This window comes from Glycine soja, chromosome 7, assembly GCF_004193775.1.
Source record: "Glycine soja cultivar W05 chromosome 7, ASM419377v2, whole genome shotgun sequence".
NCBI lineage: Eukaryota > Viridiplantae > Streptophyta > Magnoliopsida > Fabales > Fabaceae > Glycine > Glycine soja.
The window spans coordinates 8,791,299-8,807,366 of record NC_041008.1 but is presented as its reverse complement, the minus strand read 5'-3'; the positions used below and the strand labels follow the sequence as shown (position 1 = coordinate 8,807,366).

The window sequence follows — 16,068 nt, the reverse complement described above, 5'->3', positions numbered from 1 at the left end:
AGACTGCTAAATCTTCTTGAGTCAAACAATGCAGCCTTCCAACTCCCTGCTGTTTTTACTCTTTATTGTCTTGCTGGTAATGAGGTGAAGTTAGCTTCCTTGTTCTTTACTTGGTCAACATTGTATGTTGCCCTTTAGAAATCATTGATACGCAGTGATAATGTGCTATACTCTGCCACTGACATAACAGCTTTCTATGATAGGACATTGTTGCAGATATTATTAAGGCTGGTGGTTTTCAAACACTGAAGGGTGAACATTTCGAAGATCAAGTATGTTCATTTACTCTTTGTAATTGTAGCAATAGACTTTCAGTTTTAACATACTTGCATTTCTTAATGAAAAATTAGTTGTTATTAATGTTCACTTAAAGAACACCTTTCTCTCACCAATTTTTTAAGTGGGCTGCTTGTGATTGTCGTTTAACTTGCAGCCTACTAAAGAGTGTGCAGGAATCATCACATTAAAAAGATTAGAGGAGAAGATGCAAGGGCAGGTGAGTTTTCTTGGAAATTCTATGTGGCTGATTTAGTTTAGTCATAGATGAGAATTATAACCTGTTTTAACTGTATTTTGTTCATATCTTTTTTACGATATTGTTGATGATTTTCAGTTCTATTCCTCTTTGGCAGGTACAGAAAGCCTAATATATCTAATGGGCTTTGCTGAAAAAAGACTCATGATCGTAAAACTACATTCATTGACAACCATAATTGTAAAATCCGGTCCGGTCATTGAGCTGATCGAAGTAATAGGTCAGTGGATCAGTCGTTCAACCACTAGATCAATAAATAATTCGATTTGATCCAATCTATATTAAAAAAATTAAAAATATATGTATATATATTATATATAAATACATATCTAACATTATTTGACTAAAAAAATTTCATCCATTATTTTATACTCCAAAATCTAAAATAACAATTAAAATATTAAAATTGATAGTACAAGTGAAGTGCATTAGTAATAAAGAGTGTAAATAACAACTACCTAAATTAAAACACAAGTCCAATTTTTCAATCAATAAGAGTGCGGATAAACTTTCTGTACTCCCGTTATTATTTTCTGCACTCCCATTTTTTTTTTAACATGTAAAACCCAATCCGGGTTTTAAAAACTGGCTGGGTCACCCGGTTTTCACAAAACTGGCTGAATTTGACTGGACCATCCAGGGTCACATGCATGACCGGTCAAATAATGAAACCAACCCGATTATGTCACCAGGTCCTAGTTGGACCGGTCCGACCGGTCGAGCCAAACCGGATTTCACAACTATGTTGACAAGAATGGTATTAAATTATCAGTACACTTTTGTAATTTCCCACTCACGGTACTAGGAAAGTATTTTCAATCAATATGCTGCAAAATATTCAGGATTAAAATTGCTGCTGGATATTCTTGAATCTACAAGCGTAAAGCAGAAGGGTAATGCTTCAGCAGCTCTTCACAAATTGGCTGCCAAAGCCAGTTCTTCTGTCTCTCTTTTTGATGCTGCTCCTCCATCGACATCTCACCAGGTATGTGTGCGCTTTTCATGTTGGTTTATTTTGATTTGTTTTCCTTATTTATTGAACCGTTTGTTCTATGTTGTCATTATTGCATTACTTAAATTAGTATAATTATTATTCTCTTTGAAATTGAATTGCTGATATTTGTGAAAATGCTATTGCTCGGGTAGACCAAAATTGTGTTTCACGGTTTGTTTTTTTTTGTTGCTTTCGGAGAAAGCTTTTTTATGGCTTAATTTAACCCCACAGCTCATCAACCTATGCTTGTAGGATATTTCAGTGGAAAGTGTTTCACTAATGTACAAGATGTCGGAGGATTTCAATGATACTAAACTAAAACATGCATTTATACTGTTTATGCTGGAGAATTTTGATAAACCGAGGTTGGAAGCATGGTATGTTACATTTTTTTACAACCTCGACGGTACTTCCATAGTTTACTGTTTTAACTGGGAGCTGGTGGTGGATTGGGAACAATACATTCAATCCATGAAAGCCAACCTTTCATCAATCATTCGATCATATTTTATGTGCTCCATCTTTTCAATATGCAGGTATTGTCACGTTGTACCAGACATTCGTATGTTCTTAACTTACCAAGTCTCATCCATCCAACTGACTTATGAGGATTCCTAGACTTTAACCATGACAGACGGAAGGATGAGAATGTACAAAGCTGTACAAATGTTTAGTTAGATATAGAACCACAGATGATTTTTTGTTAGCTTATATGATGGGAGAATAGTAATTTTGTTTTAGCATTAAGTTTTAAGACTCTAGAACTGCATGTTATTCCATCTCTCTTTAAGTAATCATATTATTTTAAATTTTGTAATAATTTATTAGCTTTCTTATTTGTTAAATTAAGCAAGTATTAATATTTTAAGATATTGAATATTTTTATTTTCTTATAAAATATTAAGAAGATTAATGAAAATAACATTGGAAGAACAATATACCGTTTTTTAATTGGTCGATATTGTAAAAAAAAAAAAAAACACTTGAGTGGGTAAATGGCCTGGCCTGGCCTGTTTACGGTTTGTCGGCTTACATTTTTAACAGGTTGGACTGGTTTAGTTTGCAAAATAGGTAGGTTATATTTTCTTAGTTTACATCTGTGTTGTACTTAAAACAGCCAGCTTGTGCAATATATATACTTAAAAAAAGTAAAATTAACTATAAACATAACAAATTAACTTAATATAATTCTTTTATTTAAAAAAGACTATTGTTTTAAATTGTTATCAAATCACAAATCCTTATATTAAGCAGGAAAAAAAACAGAATCACCAAAAACCGGTTAGATCTTCACAAGTTTGATATACACCAATGGGTAAAACAGTTTGATATTAATACAAATGACCATGCATGCAGCACAGCGGTTAAAAGCTCAAATCAGTGTAACCCAAAAAAGAAACAGCTAACCAGCAAGATTTCTTTTTACAAACACAGCCGGGCCATTCTTTATGGCCACGGCTGAATTAATGGTAAAAGTAAAACCTATATAGGAGAAAAGCTTGGTCTATAAACAATGACAGAGAGCATAACTCTTATCATCGAAGATCAATTACCTCAAATTTTAAATCTGGGTTCATGTATACATCTGTACATGTCTTGTAAATCGGACCACCATCTGGAGGCTGACTATGTGGATGAAAGCCACGTTGATCACATTGTTTAATCACAGACATTCCACCAGGGGCTGTCAACCGAAAAATGCCATGGTTTCTGTAGAAGTACATGCAAATTGACAAAGAGTAGTTACAAAATATGTAGGTAAAATATCTGAATGACAGATAACACATTAATATTCAGAGACCAAAATATTCAAATAAATTTGAAAGAATGTTCGAAATTCAATACCCTCTTAATGCGTAAATTTGATAAGATACCTATCTCCAGTTCTATGCGTAAATATGATAAGATACCTATCTCCAGTTCTATGCGTAAATATGATAAGATACCTATCTCCAGTTTTATGCGTAAATATGATAATATGCCAAATAATAGGGAAGCGACTAAAATTGTTTTCTAAATGTATTCTTCATAGCAAATATTTTACTCTTTGCTTGGAACATGGATTATTAAGTATTTTTAGGAACTATCATAGAATTAGAGTTCTGCTAACATTTCCAAAATACGTATGTTACATTATTCCAAAATGCTTTCGCTTCCTTTCCAAGTTTTATTACGGCTTAGGTTTCCTAAATTATAAGGTCATGTTTCAATAAAGCAAACTTGTGATAATTTTTGGAATTTGTCAATTTGATATCACCAACTTAATTCTGTTATCGAGATGTTTTTTTGTTATCATCCATACATCAAAACATCTCTGAGATGTGATCTTACCTCGAACTATCTCTTGGCGCCATAACTATTGCAACAGATTCTGGCAGCATAATCTAAAGAAACAATAGAAGAATGAAGCGTTACAAATGTGTAAGAGTTTGATTAAAAAGCAAAGGTAAAGAAAACGATTTTTGCATATATATTTTAACTGTTCTATATGAATTATTAATATGTTCGGTAAAAAAAGATAAAAAAAACTGACTCTAGGATGGCTAGTTACAATAATAGGATTCCATAAAAAATAGTACAGAAATTTAGAGATATAACTAATGTATAAAACATTTCCATCATTAGTAGTTCTCCAGTTTTCTCTTCAATTCAACCATTTACAAAGAAAACAGCAAATATTATACATATCCAAAGGCAAAGCAAATAATGTCCATAAAAATTAATTAAAATTAATGAACTCACCTGATAGGAGTAATGGGTGTGCAGATCAATTGATGACATAAAACAAGATTGTGTAGGATGTGTCTGGAAATTCAGAATAATATATTTCAGCATTACAAAAATGGAAGACTAACAAAGTTAACATATAAGAAATTCAGATAAACATTGTATTTTTACAATACATCAAGTGAGACTGCAGTTACCCAGTGATAAATTTCATTCTACATTCCACAACCTGAATAAGTTTCACCAAACACAAAGTTTGAAAACTCACATGGATCCACCCAAGGGGAAAAAGAGACCGTTTATCTTGCACTTCAAATATTTCCTCTTCATTTGTAGTCTGACACTGCTCAGGAAGGACAATAATAAATTTAACATTTACAGAATAAATAATAATAATAATACATATCTCCCAAAAGATTTATAGTGAAAGAAATCTTACAGAATCTGATGTTGACTCCTGCTTTGGGATTATAAGGGCAGTAATATAAAATTTTCTGTTTTTCTGCAGATCATGTGTTAAACAAAATTCCAATCAGTATCTAACAGTTGAACATAAAATATAGAAGACAAGAGAGACTAAACCATCGGAGCCCAACTAAACTCTGGAAAATTTTACAAGCTAGTACATATAAATATACCATGCATATGACAGGTTGATCCATAACAAATAGAAAAAGTTAAAAGAAAAGTGCCATCGTGTTAGCACAAGATCATAACCATACAAAACGTAGTTAATAATTTTTTTAGTCAATTAATGCAAAATTCAATTTTTGGATCCCAAAACCCTTTTGGATCTATTTTTGCTTATAGATTTACTTTAAGACAAAGAAAAAGTGAAAAACTTACAAGCAAACCAGCAAGGACACCACAAGTCTCTAAATTTTTTTTTGTATTTGACTTGGCAAGCTTCATAAAACTCTCCATTAAAGCAGTTGACTGCAAATTAGAAACAATTATTAGAACAGAGGATAATGTCAAATTGTCAATGATTAATATTTTAGAAATTGTAACTATTTTTGAAGAAACTAAATACTCAACACAAACTTAGCTATGTCTCCTCCCAAAAGTATCAATCTAAAATCATACATAAAAAAAGAAAATGTTATTGACTCACAATGTGCAATTGCATTGGAGCCTCGACATGAACAGAACTATCTGATGATGGAATCTCTGTCTTACATCCTGCCTCATTAACACAAGGTGACACTGCAGGGACCAAATCTTGTACTTCAGCAAGTACGGGTGGAGGAGAAGGTTGTCTGATAACTTCTATTTGAGCAGAGGTTTCAGTTGTCTCAAAAGAAATAAGAGAAGGAGGCTCCTGATCATGCTGAGGCTGAGGTTGGGGATGGGGCTGGCAGTCCTCACTTTGGGTTAGAATTGAATCTAACTCTGATTTATGGTGTTCTGCAATGCTGTTATCCTTCTTTTTCAGAGATTCATCTTCCAAGGAATGTTGTAGGCTGTATGTTCCAAGAGTAAGATGGACATAATCAATATAAAAATAAATAGATAAACCAGCTAAAGATGCATCATGGACAACACTCTCTTGAAACATTGAGCTCTAATGAACCAAACAATCCTTTTAAAAAATGACTTAAAACATAGTTACATCCTTTTTAAAAAGGCTACAATTGACATACAACACTTTTTTCTTAGAAAAACTACAAGGCCAAAATAGAGAAAAGCACTGTAGAAGCTTAAAATAGACAATAACCTTGGTAATTCAACAGGAGACAGATCTATGTTGCTTGGATACTTGATCTACATCATCCACATTCAGAGAGAGAAGTCAGGACAATCTTCAAATAGAATAGAATCGAAACATACAGATAAAAACTAGTATACCCCTTTATCAATGATAGGTGGTCTCCACTGCCCTTTTAGCCCGTTGGGACCAAGGATAGAATGTCTAGAGAGAGTTTCTTCCTTTGGAGGTGGAAGAGTTAGAGATCTACAAAAGGTTAGAAAAAATGCAAGGGAGTTCTTAGTCCAGCAATGTTTTTCCAAAAAATGCAGGAGAAGTAATATATGAAATGACTGAAAAGACAGGCATGGCCTAAAATTTTATTTTGAGTAGTGCTACTAGATCAAATGTGATAAGCAATTCTTAAACTGAATTTACCATTGAACCTTGCTTTATTGGGTTGCTAGTTCTTGAAGATAAAAAAAAAAAAAAAAAAATATATATATATATATATATATATATATATATATATATATATATGTTTCCATTAACTCATTTTTGAACAAAAATTTCCATAATCCTTTGGTTTTTTTTGCACAGCAAAAATAGAATTTAATTTATAATAAAAGACAGTACTAGGTGTACTGAATTACAATCAAGAGAATACAAAGGCAAAGATGAACCGAATCCATAATCCTTTGGTATATATGCTTTTTTAATTTATTTACAAATGTAAAAATCTCTTTTTACTTTTAAAGTTTTTGACTGACATAACTTTTTTCAAGGGTTTTCAATGAAATTCAGAAACAGGAAATCATATCCCCCGACATCTTAAGATTTCAAAATGTATCCGCTAATAGACCCCAAATACTCTGTTCTGTTTGCTACAAGATAAATTGAATTTCAACCAGCTGGTAGTATCATAGTTATCAGTATCGTACAAATCACAATACGATACTGTTCTTTACTATTGATCATGAATCCTAAGCTTCACGATACAGTTCAATTCGTGATTCGGAAAATAGGCCTTCCGATTCACAATTTGATCCCAATTCTTCTCCCATGGCCGGTATAACCCAGGAAAAGGAAATATTGTAACTGTTCAATTCTTGCTTACTTAACTAGATCAAATTTTATATTGAAAAAGTAACAGAGTAATGTAAAAGAAACAAGCAAATCTGAATTACTCTCATAACAAAAATTCAGATAAGTAGATAGTCACACTACTAACATTGCACAAGACCATCTAGCACTTGACTTTCAAACAGAAGTTTTATCATATGATATTAGAAAGCAACCAAAAGATGAAGGATAGTTTCATGTAACTTCATTCCTATGATAAAAGAAACCGCAATAATATATGCAATACGTATCACCATTAGAAAGTATGAATCCAATACTTACAGTCTTCGTGCATGCTCTTCCACAGGCCTGACATAAGAGAAAGGTTGGCTCCTTGATCCTTGGTAAACAAACTCCCCAGCAGTAGGCCTGACAGCCTGGTCAAATATACAATAACATATGGATGCAAGACTTTTATTCAGGAGGAGCAAAAAACAGAAAAGATTTTAGGGAAAGATTATCGCTTATGAATGGAAACCTTTATTGTATTAAATTTGCATGCAACAAATTTTACCTTTATTAGGCCATAACTAGCCGAAGTTTGCTTTTTCACGGGAGAAAAATCCAGTGAATTATTTGAACTAAATTTTCCCTGTCCATTTTGTTGGTATGCAAGTTTGCTGTTAAGCTCATTGATCTTCTGTTGGACCACTGGTTTCAAGTTCTCCAGTTCATTCAAAGAAATTAACAATTTCTACAGTGGCAAATTGAAAATAAGATTTTATAACAACAAATTTTCATTTGGAGAAGAGTGTCAAGAATTAACCTTTTTCAATGATTCTTTCTGCCTTGGTGGAGATGATCTATAGTCTCGGTGACGTGGTATTGTCTCCGACACCAAACTAAAACAAAACAAAAGGAATGACCCCTCAATGCAGTTTAATGACAAAGTAACAAATATAATAAAGTCAAGCCATTTTAAGCCATTAAACTCAAGACAAATATAATGTGTCAAATAATTATATGAGCCACCTTGTGTTACCTAGAAAATCTTAAAAGCATGACATATAGGTCAATAATATTCTTCTCTGCACGAAAGATATCGGCCTGCAATGTTAAAACCAATAGTTGAAGCTTAGGGTCACGCAGAGCAACCAAACAATCAAGAACACATCATGACCACGTGAACTTTTCCAGATATAAATCAAAACTAAAGCAAGACAATAAATTCTGGAATAGAAAAAAAAATAGCACAAGTGACAATTAGTAAATGCACAAAATATGCAAAGAAAATGCATAATTATTCAACTATCCCGCATAATACTATAAAATAACTGCAATGAACGATAATGACATTCATGCACGTCAGTCTTTATATCACTAACATTATCTCGAAATCTCATTTGCTATCTCATGTTAAATTCTAAATACTAACAAAAATTGATGAACATAACCTAATATGCCTACGTATTTGTTCCAGACGTGGACCAAGCCTAAACAGTCCGGCCTACCACTGGCCAACAATGCACCCCAGCACAATTGCCAGCCAACTACATAGCTCGGAGTAGACCATGGACATGACCGATTTCTGACCACACCCCAGGGTTAACTGCTTACATGGACCTCTAACACCAGTAATCCAGTATGGACCTTGCATCCCATCATCACCTAAGTGTGATCCACTTGCCTATTGCTGATTCTTAGCATGAGCATCCGACAGTTAACAAACATATGGCACATTATGACCCATCAAAACATGCTGCCTTCAAAACCTCTATATGCACACCGGGGAACCCCTCCCCTTTCAAGTACGCTTTTCTTTTTTTCACTCATTGATACCACTACTCTTCTGGTATTTTGGCATCAAAGTCTCTGCACCCTCATTCAAAGACCAAATCCACGTGAACAATATTCAAATTTAAAATTGCATTTTATGATATAAAGTATCTCATAAAAAGCTATTCAGCAGTGCAGATTGCACTGTCTCTCACTCTCTCAATCTCTCATCCTTCCATTCCACGCACAATAAAATCTATGAATTGAAAGCATGTTTATTAAAAAATTGTTAAAGTTTTTCTTAAAAGACAAAAACAATATTTTTAATTAGACTCTATCTATCTAAATATAGGGTTCTTCTTTCCAATTCATGGATGAGACATTAAAATAGCACGAAGATGAACAGAAGGACCTGTCGGAGGATGTTATCGGCGATGCGGTAGTAGAATCGGAGAGAGATTCGGTTATCGACATCGACTTTCTGAGCACTGGCAGCGATGTTGATCCTGTTCCTGTCCGAAGAAGAAGACCTCATCGTTTCTCGAAACGCAGCGTTTCGTCGTCGTCTTCTTCTTCCTAGAAACGCAACAACGACATCAACACTGCGCAAGGTGAGGGAGGACGAAGTTATCAGTGATCGATCATCTATGTCGGCGTAGATCGAGTTGAGGGGATGAAGAAGAAGGGTGAATGAATGCAAAGTATTTGTAATTTGTGATTGTTGTGAGGGTAAATATGGCAACGCGAGGTTGCTTCAGGCTCTGTTTGGCTGCTCCCGCGTCGCCATATCCTTATTTTCTCTCCCTTTTTTATATTATAAATTTTCAACAAGCTGGAGTTCAGTAAAATATTTTATGATTGGTACAGATTAATGTTCAGATTTGAGGATTAAAAAATTATTTGAGTGGAAAATTATTAACTTAGCTTATTGAACTATAAATATATAATAAAATTAGTATTGGTTTTTATTCTAAATATGGCATAGATTTCGATCATATGATAGGATTCAATTTGGTTATTATTGATCATGATAACTAAACTGAAGAGATGAAAAAAAAAATGAAATATCAGTCACAATTTTACTTCTCTTAATAGAGCTAAAATTTTAATTATTAATTTATTAATTTTTATTAATAAAAAATATTTGAACCTATAATTATTTTTTTTTCCTTCTCCTTTAATCCCCAAACCATCATATAAGTTTCGCGTCACCTTAGTTAATCATCAAACATCTCACTTTTTTAGACATGATATATACACCCATAATCTTTTTCAGATACATTTTGTCCCAAACACTAGTAATTACTACTTGGAAATTAGAGTTTTTATGGGAGAACGTTGCCATCCAATAATAAGTAACAACCTCGGCAAAACAATTGAAAACGTCCACATCTCCCTCTGAACTAGATCAATACTCAATATCATGCAACAACAAGAGTATAAATAATTTTTTTAGATATCATTAATTCTATACCAATTCAAAAATCTATCATATATTATCTGTATAATAATCTTTTCTCTCATTATTTCTATAAAAAAAGTTCTCTCTCATCTCCAAAAACATACACCAAGGATCATGAATATAAATTTTATAGATTATTATCAAAAAGGCAAACTTTGTCATGCTGGTTTTATGGGGATTTTATTTATTTTTAATAGATAAAAAAGAGTAAATTATGTTGACACCACTTTTTAGGTTATCATAACATTGTTATAAAATATATATTAATTTCGACAATAACTAATCTTTATGAAAAATTTAATTAATTATCTTTAATAAGTTTTTTCATTTAATAATATTTTTTATACATAAGAATTAAACTTAAAATTTTACTTAAAGTACCCAAATCTAGTGTCATTCAAACCAATTACATATTAGTATACTAACACCATTTGAGTTTTCTTAAGATTGCATTTTATTCTTTAAACTTTTACAACAAGTAAGGAAGAATGTATAAAGGGAGAAGGGGGGGGGGGGGGGGGGGGAAGATGGAGAATAGTTTCAAAGGATTGAGATATATGTTTTTACTTAATTGTTGAGAATCACTTTCAACAGGAATGAGAGAGAGAGAGAGAGAGAATGCTGAAATTTTTAAAATTTAGAGTTAAAGGGTCTTGGAGTGTCTTGAATTAAATCACATAAATATTAAATGTCTTCTATTTATTTACTTTTTTTAAATCATTTTATTTACTTACTTTACATATGAACTTACTCTTGAGAGTCTTATTCTTCATTTTTATTATTCAAATTCACATATGGTTTATGGACTATAGTTTTTCTTATAAAAAACACTAAAATGTATTAAAAAAAAAAGAGGGGAAAGAAAAAGGAAAGGAAAAACACGACTTCCTGTCAAAATAAATTTTAGAAAGAAGTACGAACAACCCCGTATGACCCAATGAACGTTTTCATAATTTTAATTAGATAGTCAAATTGAATTCTTTCATTGACTAATAATCTTAACCATCAATTTCTTTTTTTACTGATCTTAACCATCGAATTAAGAATTATCACTTTGAAGCATAGCCTAATTGCATTCTTTCGTTCACTAATAATCTTGATTATTGGATTGAGAATTGAATCGTTGAAACTTCTATGATTTTATGAGATAATCAACCTCGCGAACGGTCAATCAATTCATTTGATCTTTTCAGTTTTGAAGAATCTTGTACAATTTTTCTTAGGTAAAACTTCAGTAAATTGAATAAATGTGTTGACACATAAAGATTTTTTTGTTTTTAAAAAAGAATACAAATAGAAAAAAAAAGTAAAAAGAAGGCAAGGGTTTAGTCAATGTTTAGAAACCCGCGTTAGCCACCTCTATAAGTACATTGAATCCCAAAGTTACAAAGGGCTCCTTTTGCAAATGTATGTTTAGGGTGTATGTTCAAGGTGCTTTAATTTGAAGGAAGACCCAAACATATGCTTAATTTTTATATCCGTGTATATGAAAAAAAAATTATCAACTCTAATAAAAAAATTCCAGTGCCTCAAGAAATTGTTCTATAAAATAACTCTTTGAACAATGGTCCCGCCAGTTGAAATTCTGAAGGAAAAAAATAACTAAAAAATTGTTCATTGTGTATTTATTTTTCTTTCAATATATAAAAAATGCGATACATTATTATGTATTTTTTTTGTTTCAATATATATACTTTGATATCAAAAGGAGCACCCTTTGTGGAAATGGGTCAAAGGAAGTTCACAAAAGACTAATGAACTGGGACAAAATGAATTAGTGTGTACTTGGTTTTACAGTACAAAATATCAAAATTGAGTTTTGCTTCTCATCAAATTTAATTTCAGTAAAAATATATATGTTTAGTTATTATTGGATAAAATTAATTTTCCCTCCAAATATTGATTTCATTCGAAGTGATAAAAAGCAACTTTTGAGTTAAATTGAAGAATTTACACTAAGTTTCATATTAAATTTGCTTTCAAAGTAAAAATATTTAAATATAAATTACTTCACTTGGAAATAAATTTTGTAAAATTGATTAATTCCTTTCAAAATCTTTGATAACGTTCATCCAATCACATACTTTCTAAATTCCTACTTGCATATTCTCTTTCCATTTTTTTTCACCCAACATACAAAATTGTAAAGTTAATTAATCCTTGAGTTAAAGATTATTATTAATACTCAAATAAGTAAATTTTACATGTAAATTAAATTATTACACACACTTAAAGATCATTGTATGAGGTAATTTTCCACTCAAATAGCCATAATATAATATTATAAGTAAAATTTATTTGTGTTCGCATGCACCTCCCTTGGATGTTTTTAGTTTCTATCGAAATGTGTCACAGGAACTTTTGATATTTTTTGTAAAAGCATGCATCGGAAAACAATTTATCAGGGCAATTGCCGTATGGCAACTACTATTTCCAAACGTACTAATCATGTTTGACTGAATCAATATCATCATTAAGAAAATTGATTATTTATTTAACTACGACCACGCATTTCAACAAAGAATTCAGAAGCAGACAAAAAGAGCATCGCAGACTTGCAATATTCTGATGTTCTGTTTGCTGAGGGGAAGTATATAAAACTTAAAAAGTAAAAAGAGGAGACCGAAAATGATATTTTGAAGCTTTACTTTTAGATTTTTTTTTTTTTAACAAAAGCTTTACTTTTAGAACTTAGAAATCATCTTTTCATTTTATATTTAGCTAAATAAAAAATACATTATTAACTATATTTACACTTACACACTCCTTTTTTTCCCTCACATTCTAACATAAAATAATAGTTTAGGTAATTAAGATGGATTTAAATAATATACAAACAATAACATTTTACATTATACAAGTATTTATAAATATAAATAATGTTTGTACATGTAAAATAGTAGTGTTAGTATCCTTCAATAAAAAAATATTATTTGAATTACTTTAATATAATTATTTTTAAAATTTTCTTTTTTAATACTTTTATTTAAGTTTTAAGTATATAGTTTCTACTTTATGTATACTTAATTTTATTATTTTATTTTATAAAATATTAAAATTACCGGTAGATTGCATGGTAGTTGACAGAAAATTCGTACGAGAACACAACTAAGCAACGTATACTTGATGAAGTTGTGATAGACAAGACATTTTGGTTTGGTAAACTAAACATTGAGATTAAGGACTCGACTAGCGCTAGATATTACTAGTATTATGACCGGACAAAGTCAACCTCACAGTCTGTGCTGACACCTCGGAAAATTAACAACGTTGCCTTGTCCTCCATGAGTTTCCTCCGCAGGTTGTGCCCCTGTTTGCACAAGGGCGGCGCAGCCTTCCACGACGGCGATGACGACGACGTAGATCGCAACCACCCCGGCGACTCCTTCGACCTAATCTTCGGCCTCCACACTCTCCAACTCGCCACCAACTTCTTCTCCGACATCAACCGGCTAGGTCATGGAGGCTTTGGTCCTGTTTTCAGGGTACCCTCTTCTGCTTTCTCCCCTTCAAATTAATTCCATTAGTAACATACCACTTTACTATAGTTAAATTCTTAAATATTATAGTCATGAGATTGCCAAAGATCAGTAATTAGACCTTATTGTTAAAATTTCAGGACTAAATGTTTATGTAATTAATTAAATTATGCATGCTTTGCGCAGGGATTGATGCCAAATGGTCAAGAAGTGGCGGTTAAGAAGCTGTCATTGGAATCTAGGCAAGGAGATAGAGAATTCACCAATGAAGTCAGGCTATTACTCAGAATTCAGCACAAGAACTTGGTTACATTACTGGGTTGTTGTGCAGAAGGGCCTGAAAAGATGCTTGTATATGAGTATCTGCCTAACAAAAGCCTTGATCGCTTTCTGTTTGGTATTGAGAAGAGACGTTTATTTATCTATTTATTTACCGTTGTTTTGTAGTTGTTTGTGGGCAGTGATTGATTGACAACAGTTATAACATAATTTTCAGATAAGAGAAGGTCTTCATCTTTGGACTGGGCAACGCGATTTAGAATAGTTACAGGTGTGGCAAGAGGACTTCTCTACCTGCATGAAGAGGCCCCGGAAAGAATTATTCACAGGGACATTAAAGCTAGTAACATATTGCTGGATGAGAAATTAAATCCGAAAATTTCGGACTTTGGTTTGGCAAGGTTGTTTCCTGGGGAGGACACTTATATGCAGACATTTAGGATTTCTGGTACACAGTGAGTAGATTCTTCCCTTCTTGTTGTTTGTTATTCAGGTGTAGGTATCCTTATGGCTTTTTTATATTTGATTAATGCAGTGGTTACATGGCCCCTGAATATGCATTGCATGGATATCTGTCTGTGAAGACAGATGTTTTCAGTTATGGAGTCCTGCTGTTGGAAATAGTTAGTGGGAGAAAAAACCATGATATGCAGCTTGGTTCAGAAAAGGCAGATCTCCTGAGCTATGTAAGTTGATCAGATGGCAAGCATGAATGTGAATCTAGTATGGACTAATTAAGCTCATGAACTGAGATTTTTGTTATAAATTAACCGGTCAGCTGGTGTAATATGCATTTTTAATAACTAGAAAAATGCATATTTTCTAAGCTTATGCTAAGGATTAATAAAATGGAAGTGTGTTGTCACTGTTGTGTCGCTAGTAATATAATGGTACTTGTTCTTGACATTCTCTTATATATAAGGTTAGCGGCTTAGCGCAATTACATGTGCTAAGGTAGTAAGACCCTTTGTCATTGGTCATCTGCAATCATATATATGATTTGGTTCATCCCTTTGCTGGTGAACAAAGTGAAATTTTTGCTTTGACATGGCACCATAGAGTATCTTCCATATGAACTGGACAACAAAACCTGCATTTTATGGAACAATGTGTATATCAATCACTATTCATTGACTTACGTGGTCAAAGGGAATTTACATGAACATTAAGCATAATATGTGACCATTTCATTGACCCTTCATTTTTTTTTCCATTATATTTTGTAGGCGTGGTCGCTTTATCAAGGAAGGAAGATAATGGACTTAATTGACCCAACCCTTGGTAGATATAATGGTGATGAGGCAGCAATGTGCATTCAGCTAGGTTTGTTGTGCTGTCAAGCAAGCATAATTGAAAGACCTGACATGAATAATGTTAATCTCATGCTCTCAAGTGATTCCTTCACTTTGCCAAGACCAGGAAAACCAGGAATTCAAGGTCGTGCAGGACGTTGGAATACAACCTCAACTTCTGCTTTGACCAATACCAATGCTAGTAGTGCTACCAGGGTCTCAGGTGGTAGTGGTAGTTTTGTAGAGGATTATTCTAGAAATTCTATATCCACCTCTTCTTTTGATGAAGGAAGATGATCTCCATTCATATTGTATAGGGTGTAATAGAAGATCTCTATTTATTTAAGGGTATTCTTTTTCTAATATCGATTTTATATTAGTAGAAATAGTTTGATGTATTTTATGTATAACCTATAACTATATATAAAAAGAGAGAGAGATGAGGTTTTACCCTCCGTTTGGATTGAAGGAAAGAAAAATTTTCATTTTTGTCTATAGTAATCAATCTTTCTTTTCATTTTTTTTTCTCTTTCTCTCCTACCAAACAAAATAAAATATATCATTATCTAGTGTTTTCTTTTCTTCCTATTTTCTATCCTTTCATCCAAAAATATGATTAGTGTTCACATTTTTTTTCCCTATTCTAATCCTATAACTACTTCCATAAATCATCATTTCTCTCTTACTATCTTATTTTTTTTTATTTAGTTTCTGTTCCTTTTTGTTTTATTTCTCTGTTAATTACACTCTAATTGCACTCTGAAAATCACCTATT

The 16,068-nt window shown here is 32.4% G+C and overlaps 2 protein-coding genes across 2 annotated transcripts; one reads left to right on the top strand and one right to left on the bottom strand.

Annotated features, from left to right (window-relative positions):
* Positions 1 to 2,788: 2,788 nt before the first annotated feature.
* On the bottom strand, positions 2,789 to 9,560 carry LOC114418619 (AMSH-like ubiquitin thioesterase 1). The gene is made up of 14 exons (XM_028384056.1): positions 9,194 to 9,560; positions 8,048 to 8,112; positions 7,832 to 7,907; positions 7,580 to 7,759; positions 7,348 to 7,442; positions 6,105 to 6,210; positions 5,974 to 6,020; positions 5,371 to 5,719; positions 5,103 to 5,192; positions 4,696 to 4,758; positions 4,525 to 4,599; positions 4,272 to 4,334; positions 3,861 to 3,913; positions 2,789 to 3,239 (listed from the first exon to the last, which is right to left on the bottom strand). The coding sequence occupies exons 1-14, from the start codon at positions 9,314 to 9,316 to the stop codon at positions 3,065 to 3,067; spliced, it is 1,560 nt and encodes a 519-aa protein (XP_028239857.1). The 5' UTR covers positions 9,317 to 9,560; the 3' UTR covers positions 2,789 to 3,064.
* Positions 9,561 to 13,388: 3,828 nt separating this feature from the next.
* LOC114418618 (putative receptor-like protein kinase At4g00960) lies at positions 13,389 to 15,782 on the top strand. The gene is made up of 5 exons (XM_028384055.1): positions 13,389 to 13,728; positions 13,909 to 14,119; positions 14,219 to 14,456; positions 14,537 to 14,687; positions 15,228 to 15,782. The coding sequence occupies exons 1-5, from the start codon at positions 13,528 to 13,530 to the stop codon at positions 15,588 to 15,590; spliced, it is 1,164 nt and encodes a 387-aa protein (XP_028239856.1). The 5' UTR covers positions 13,389 to 13,527; the 3' UTR covers positions 15,591 to 15,782.
* The last annotated feature ends 286 nt before the right edge of the window (positions 15,783 to 16,068 follow it).

Excerpts from the sequence above, each read along its gene's own strand:
- LOC114418618 (XM_028384055.1), top strand. The coding sequence starts at position 13,528 with ATGAGTTTCCTCCGCAGGTTGTGCCCCTGTTTGCACAAGGGCGGCGCA. Across the intron at positions 13,729-13,908 it reads GCTTTGGTCCTGTTTTCAGG|GGATTGATGCCAAATGGTCA; the intron begins GTACCCTCTTCT and ends TGCTTTGCGCAG. Across the intron at positions 14,120-14,218 it reads CCTTGATCGCTTTCTGTTTG|ATAAGAGAAGGTCTTCATCT; the intron begins GTATTGAGAAGA and ends CATAATTTTCAG.
- LOC114418619 (XM_028384056.1), bottom strand. The coding sequence starts at position 9,316 with ATGAGGTCTTCTTCTTCGGACAGGAACAGGATCAACATCGCTGCCAGT. Across the intron at positions 5,720-5,973 it reads TCTCCTGTTGAATTACCAAG|CCTACAACATTCCTTGGAAG; the intron begins GTTATTGTCTAT and ends TGGAACATACAG. Across the intron at positions 4,600-4,695 it reads AGGAGTCAACATCAGATTCT|TGTCAGACTACAAATGAAGA; the intron begins GTAAGATTTCTT and ends CTTCCTGAGCAG.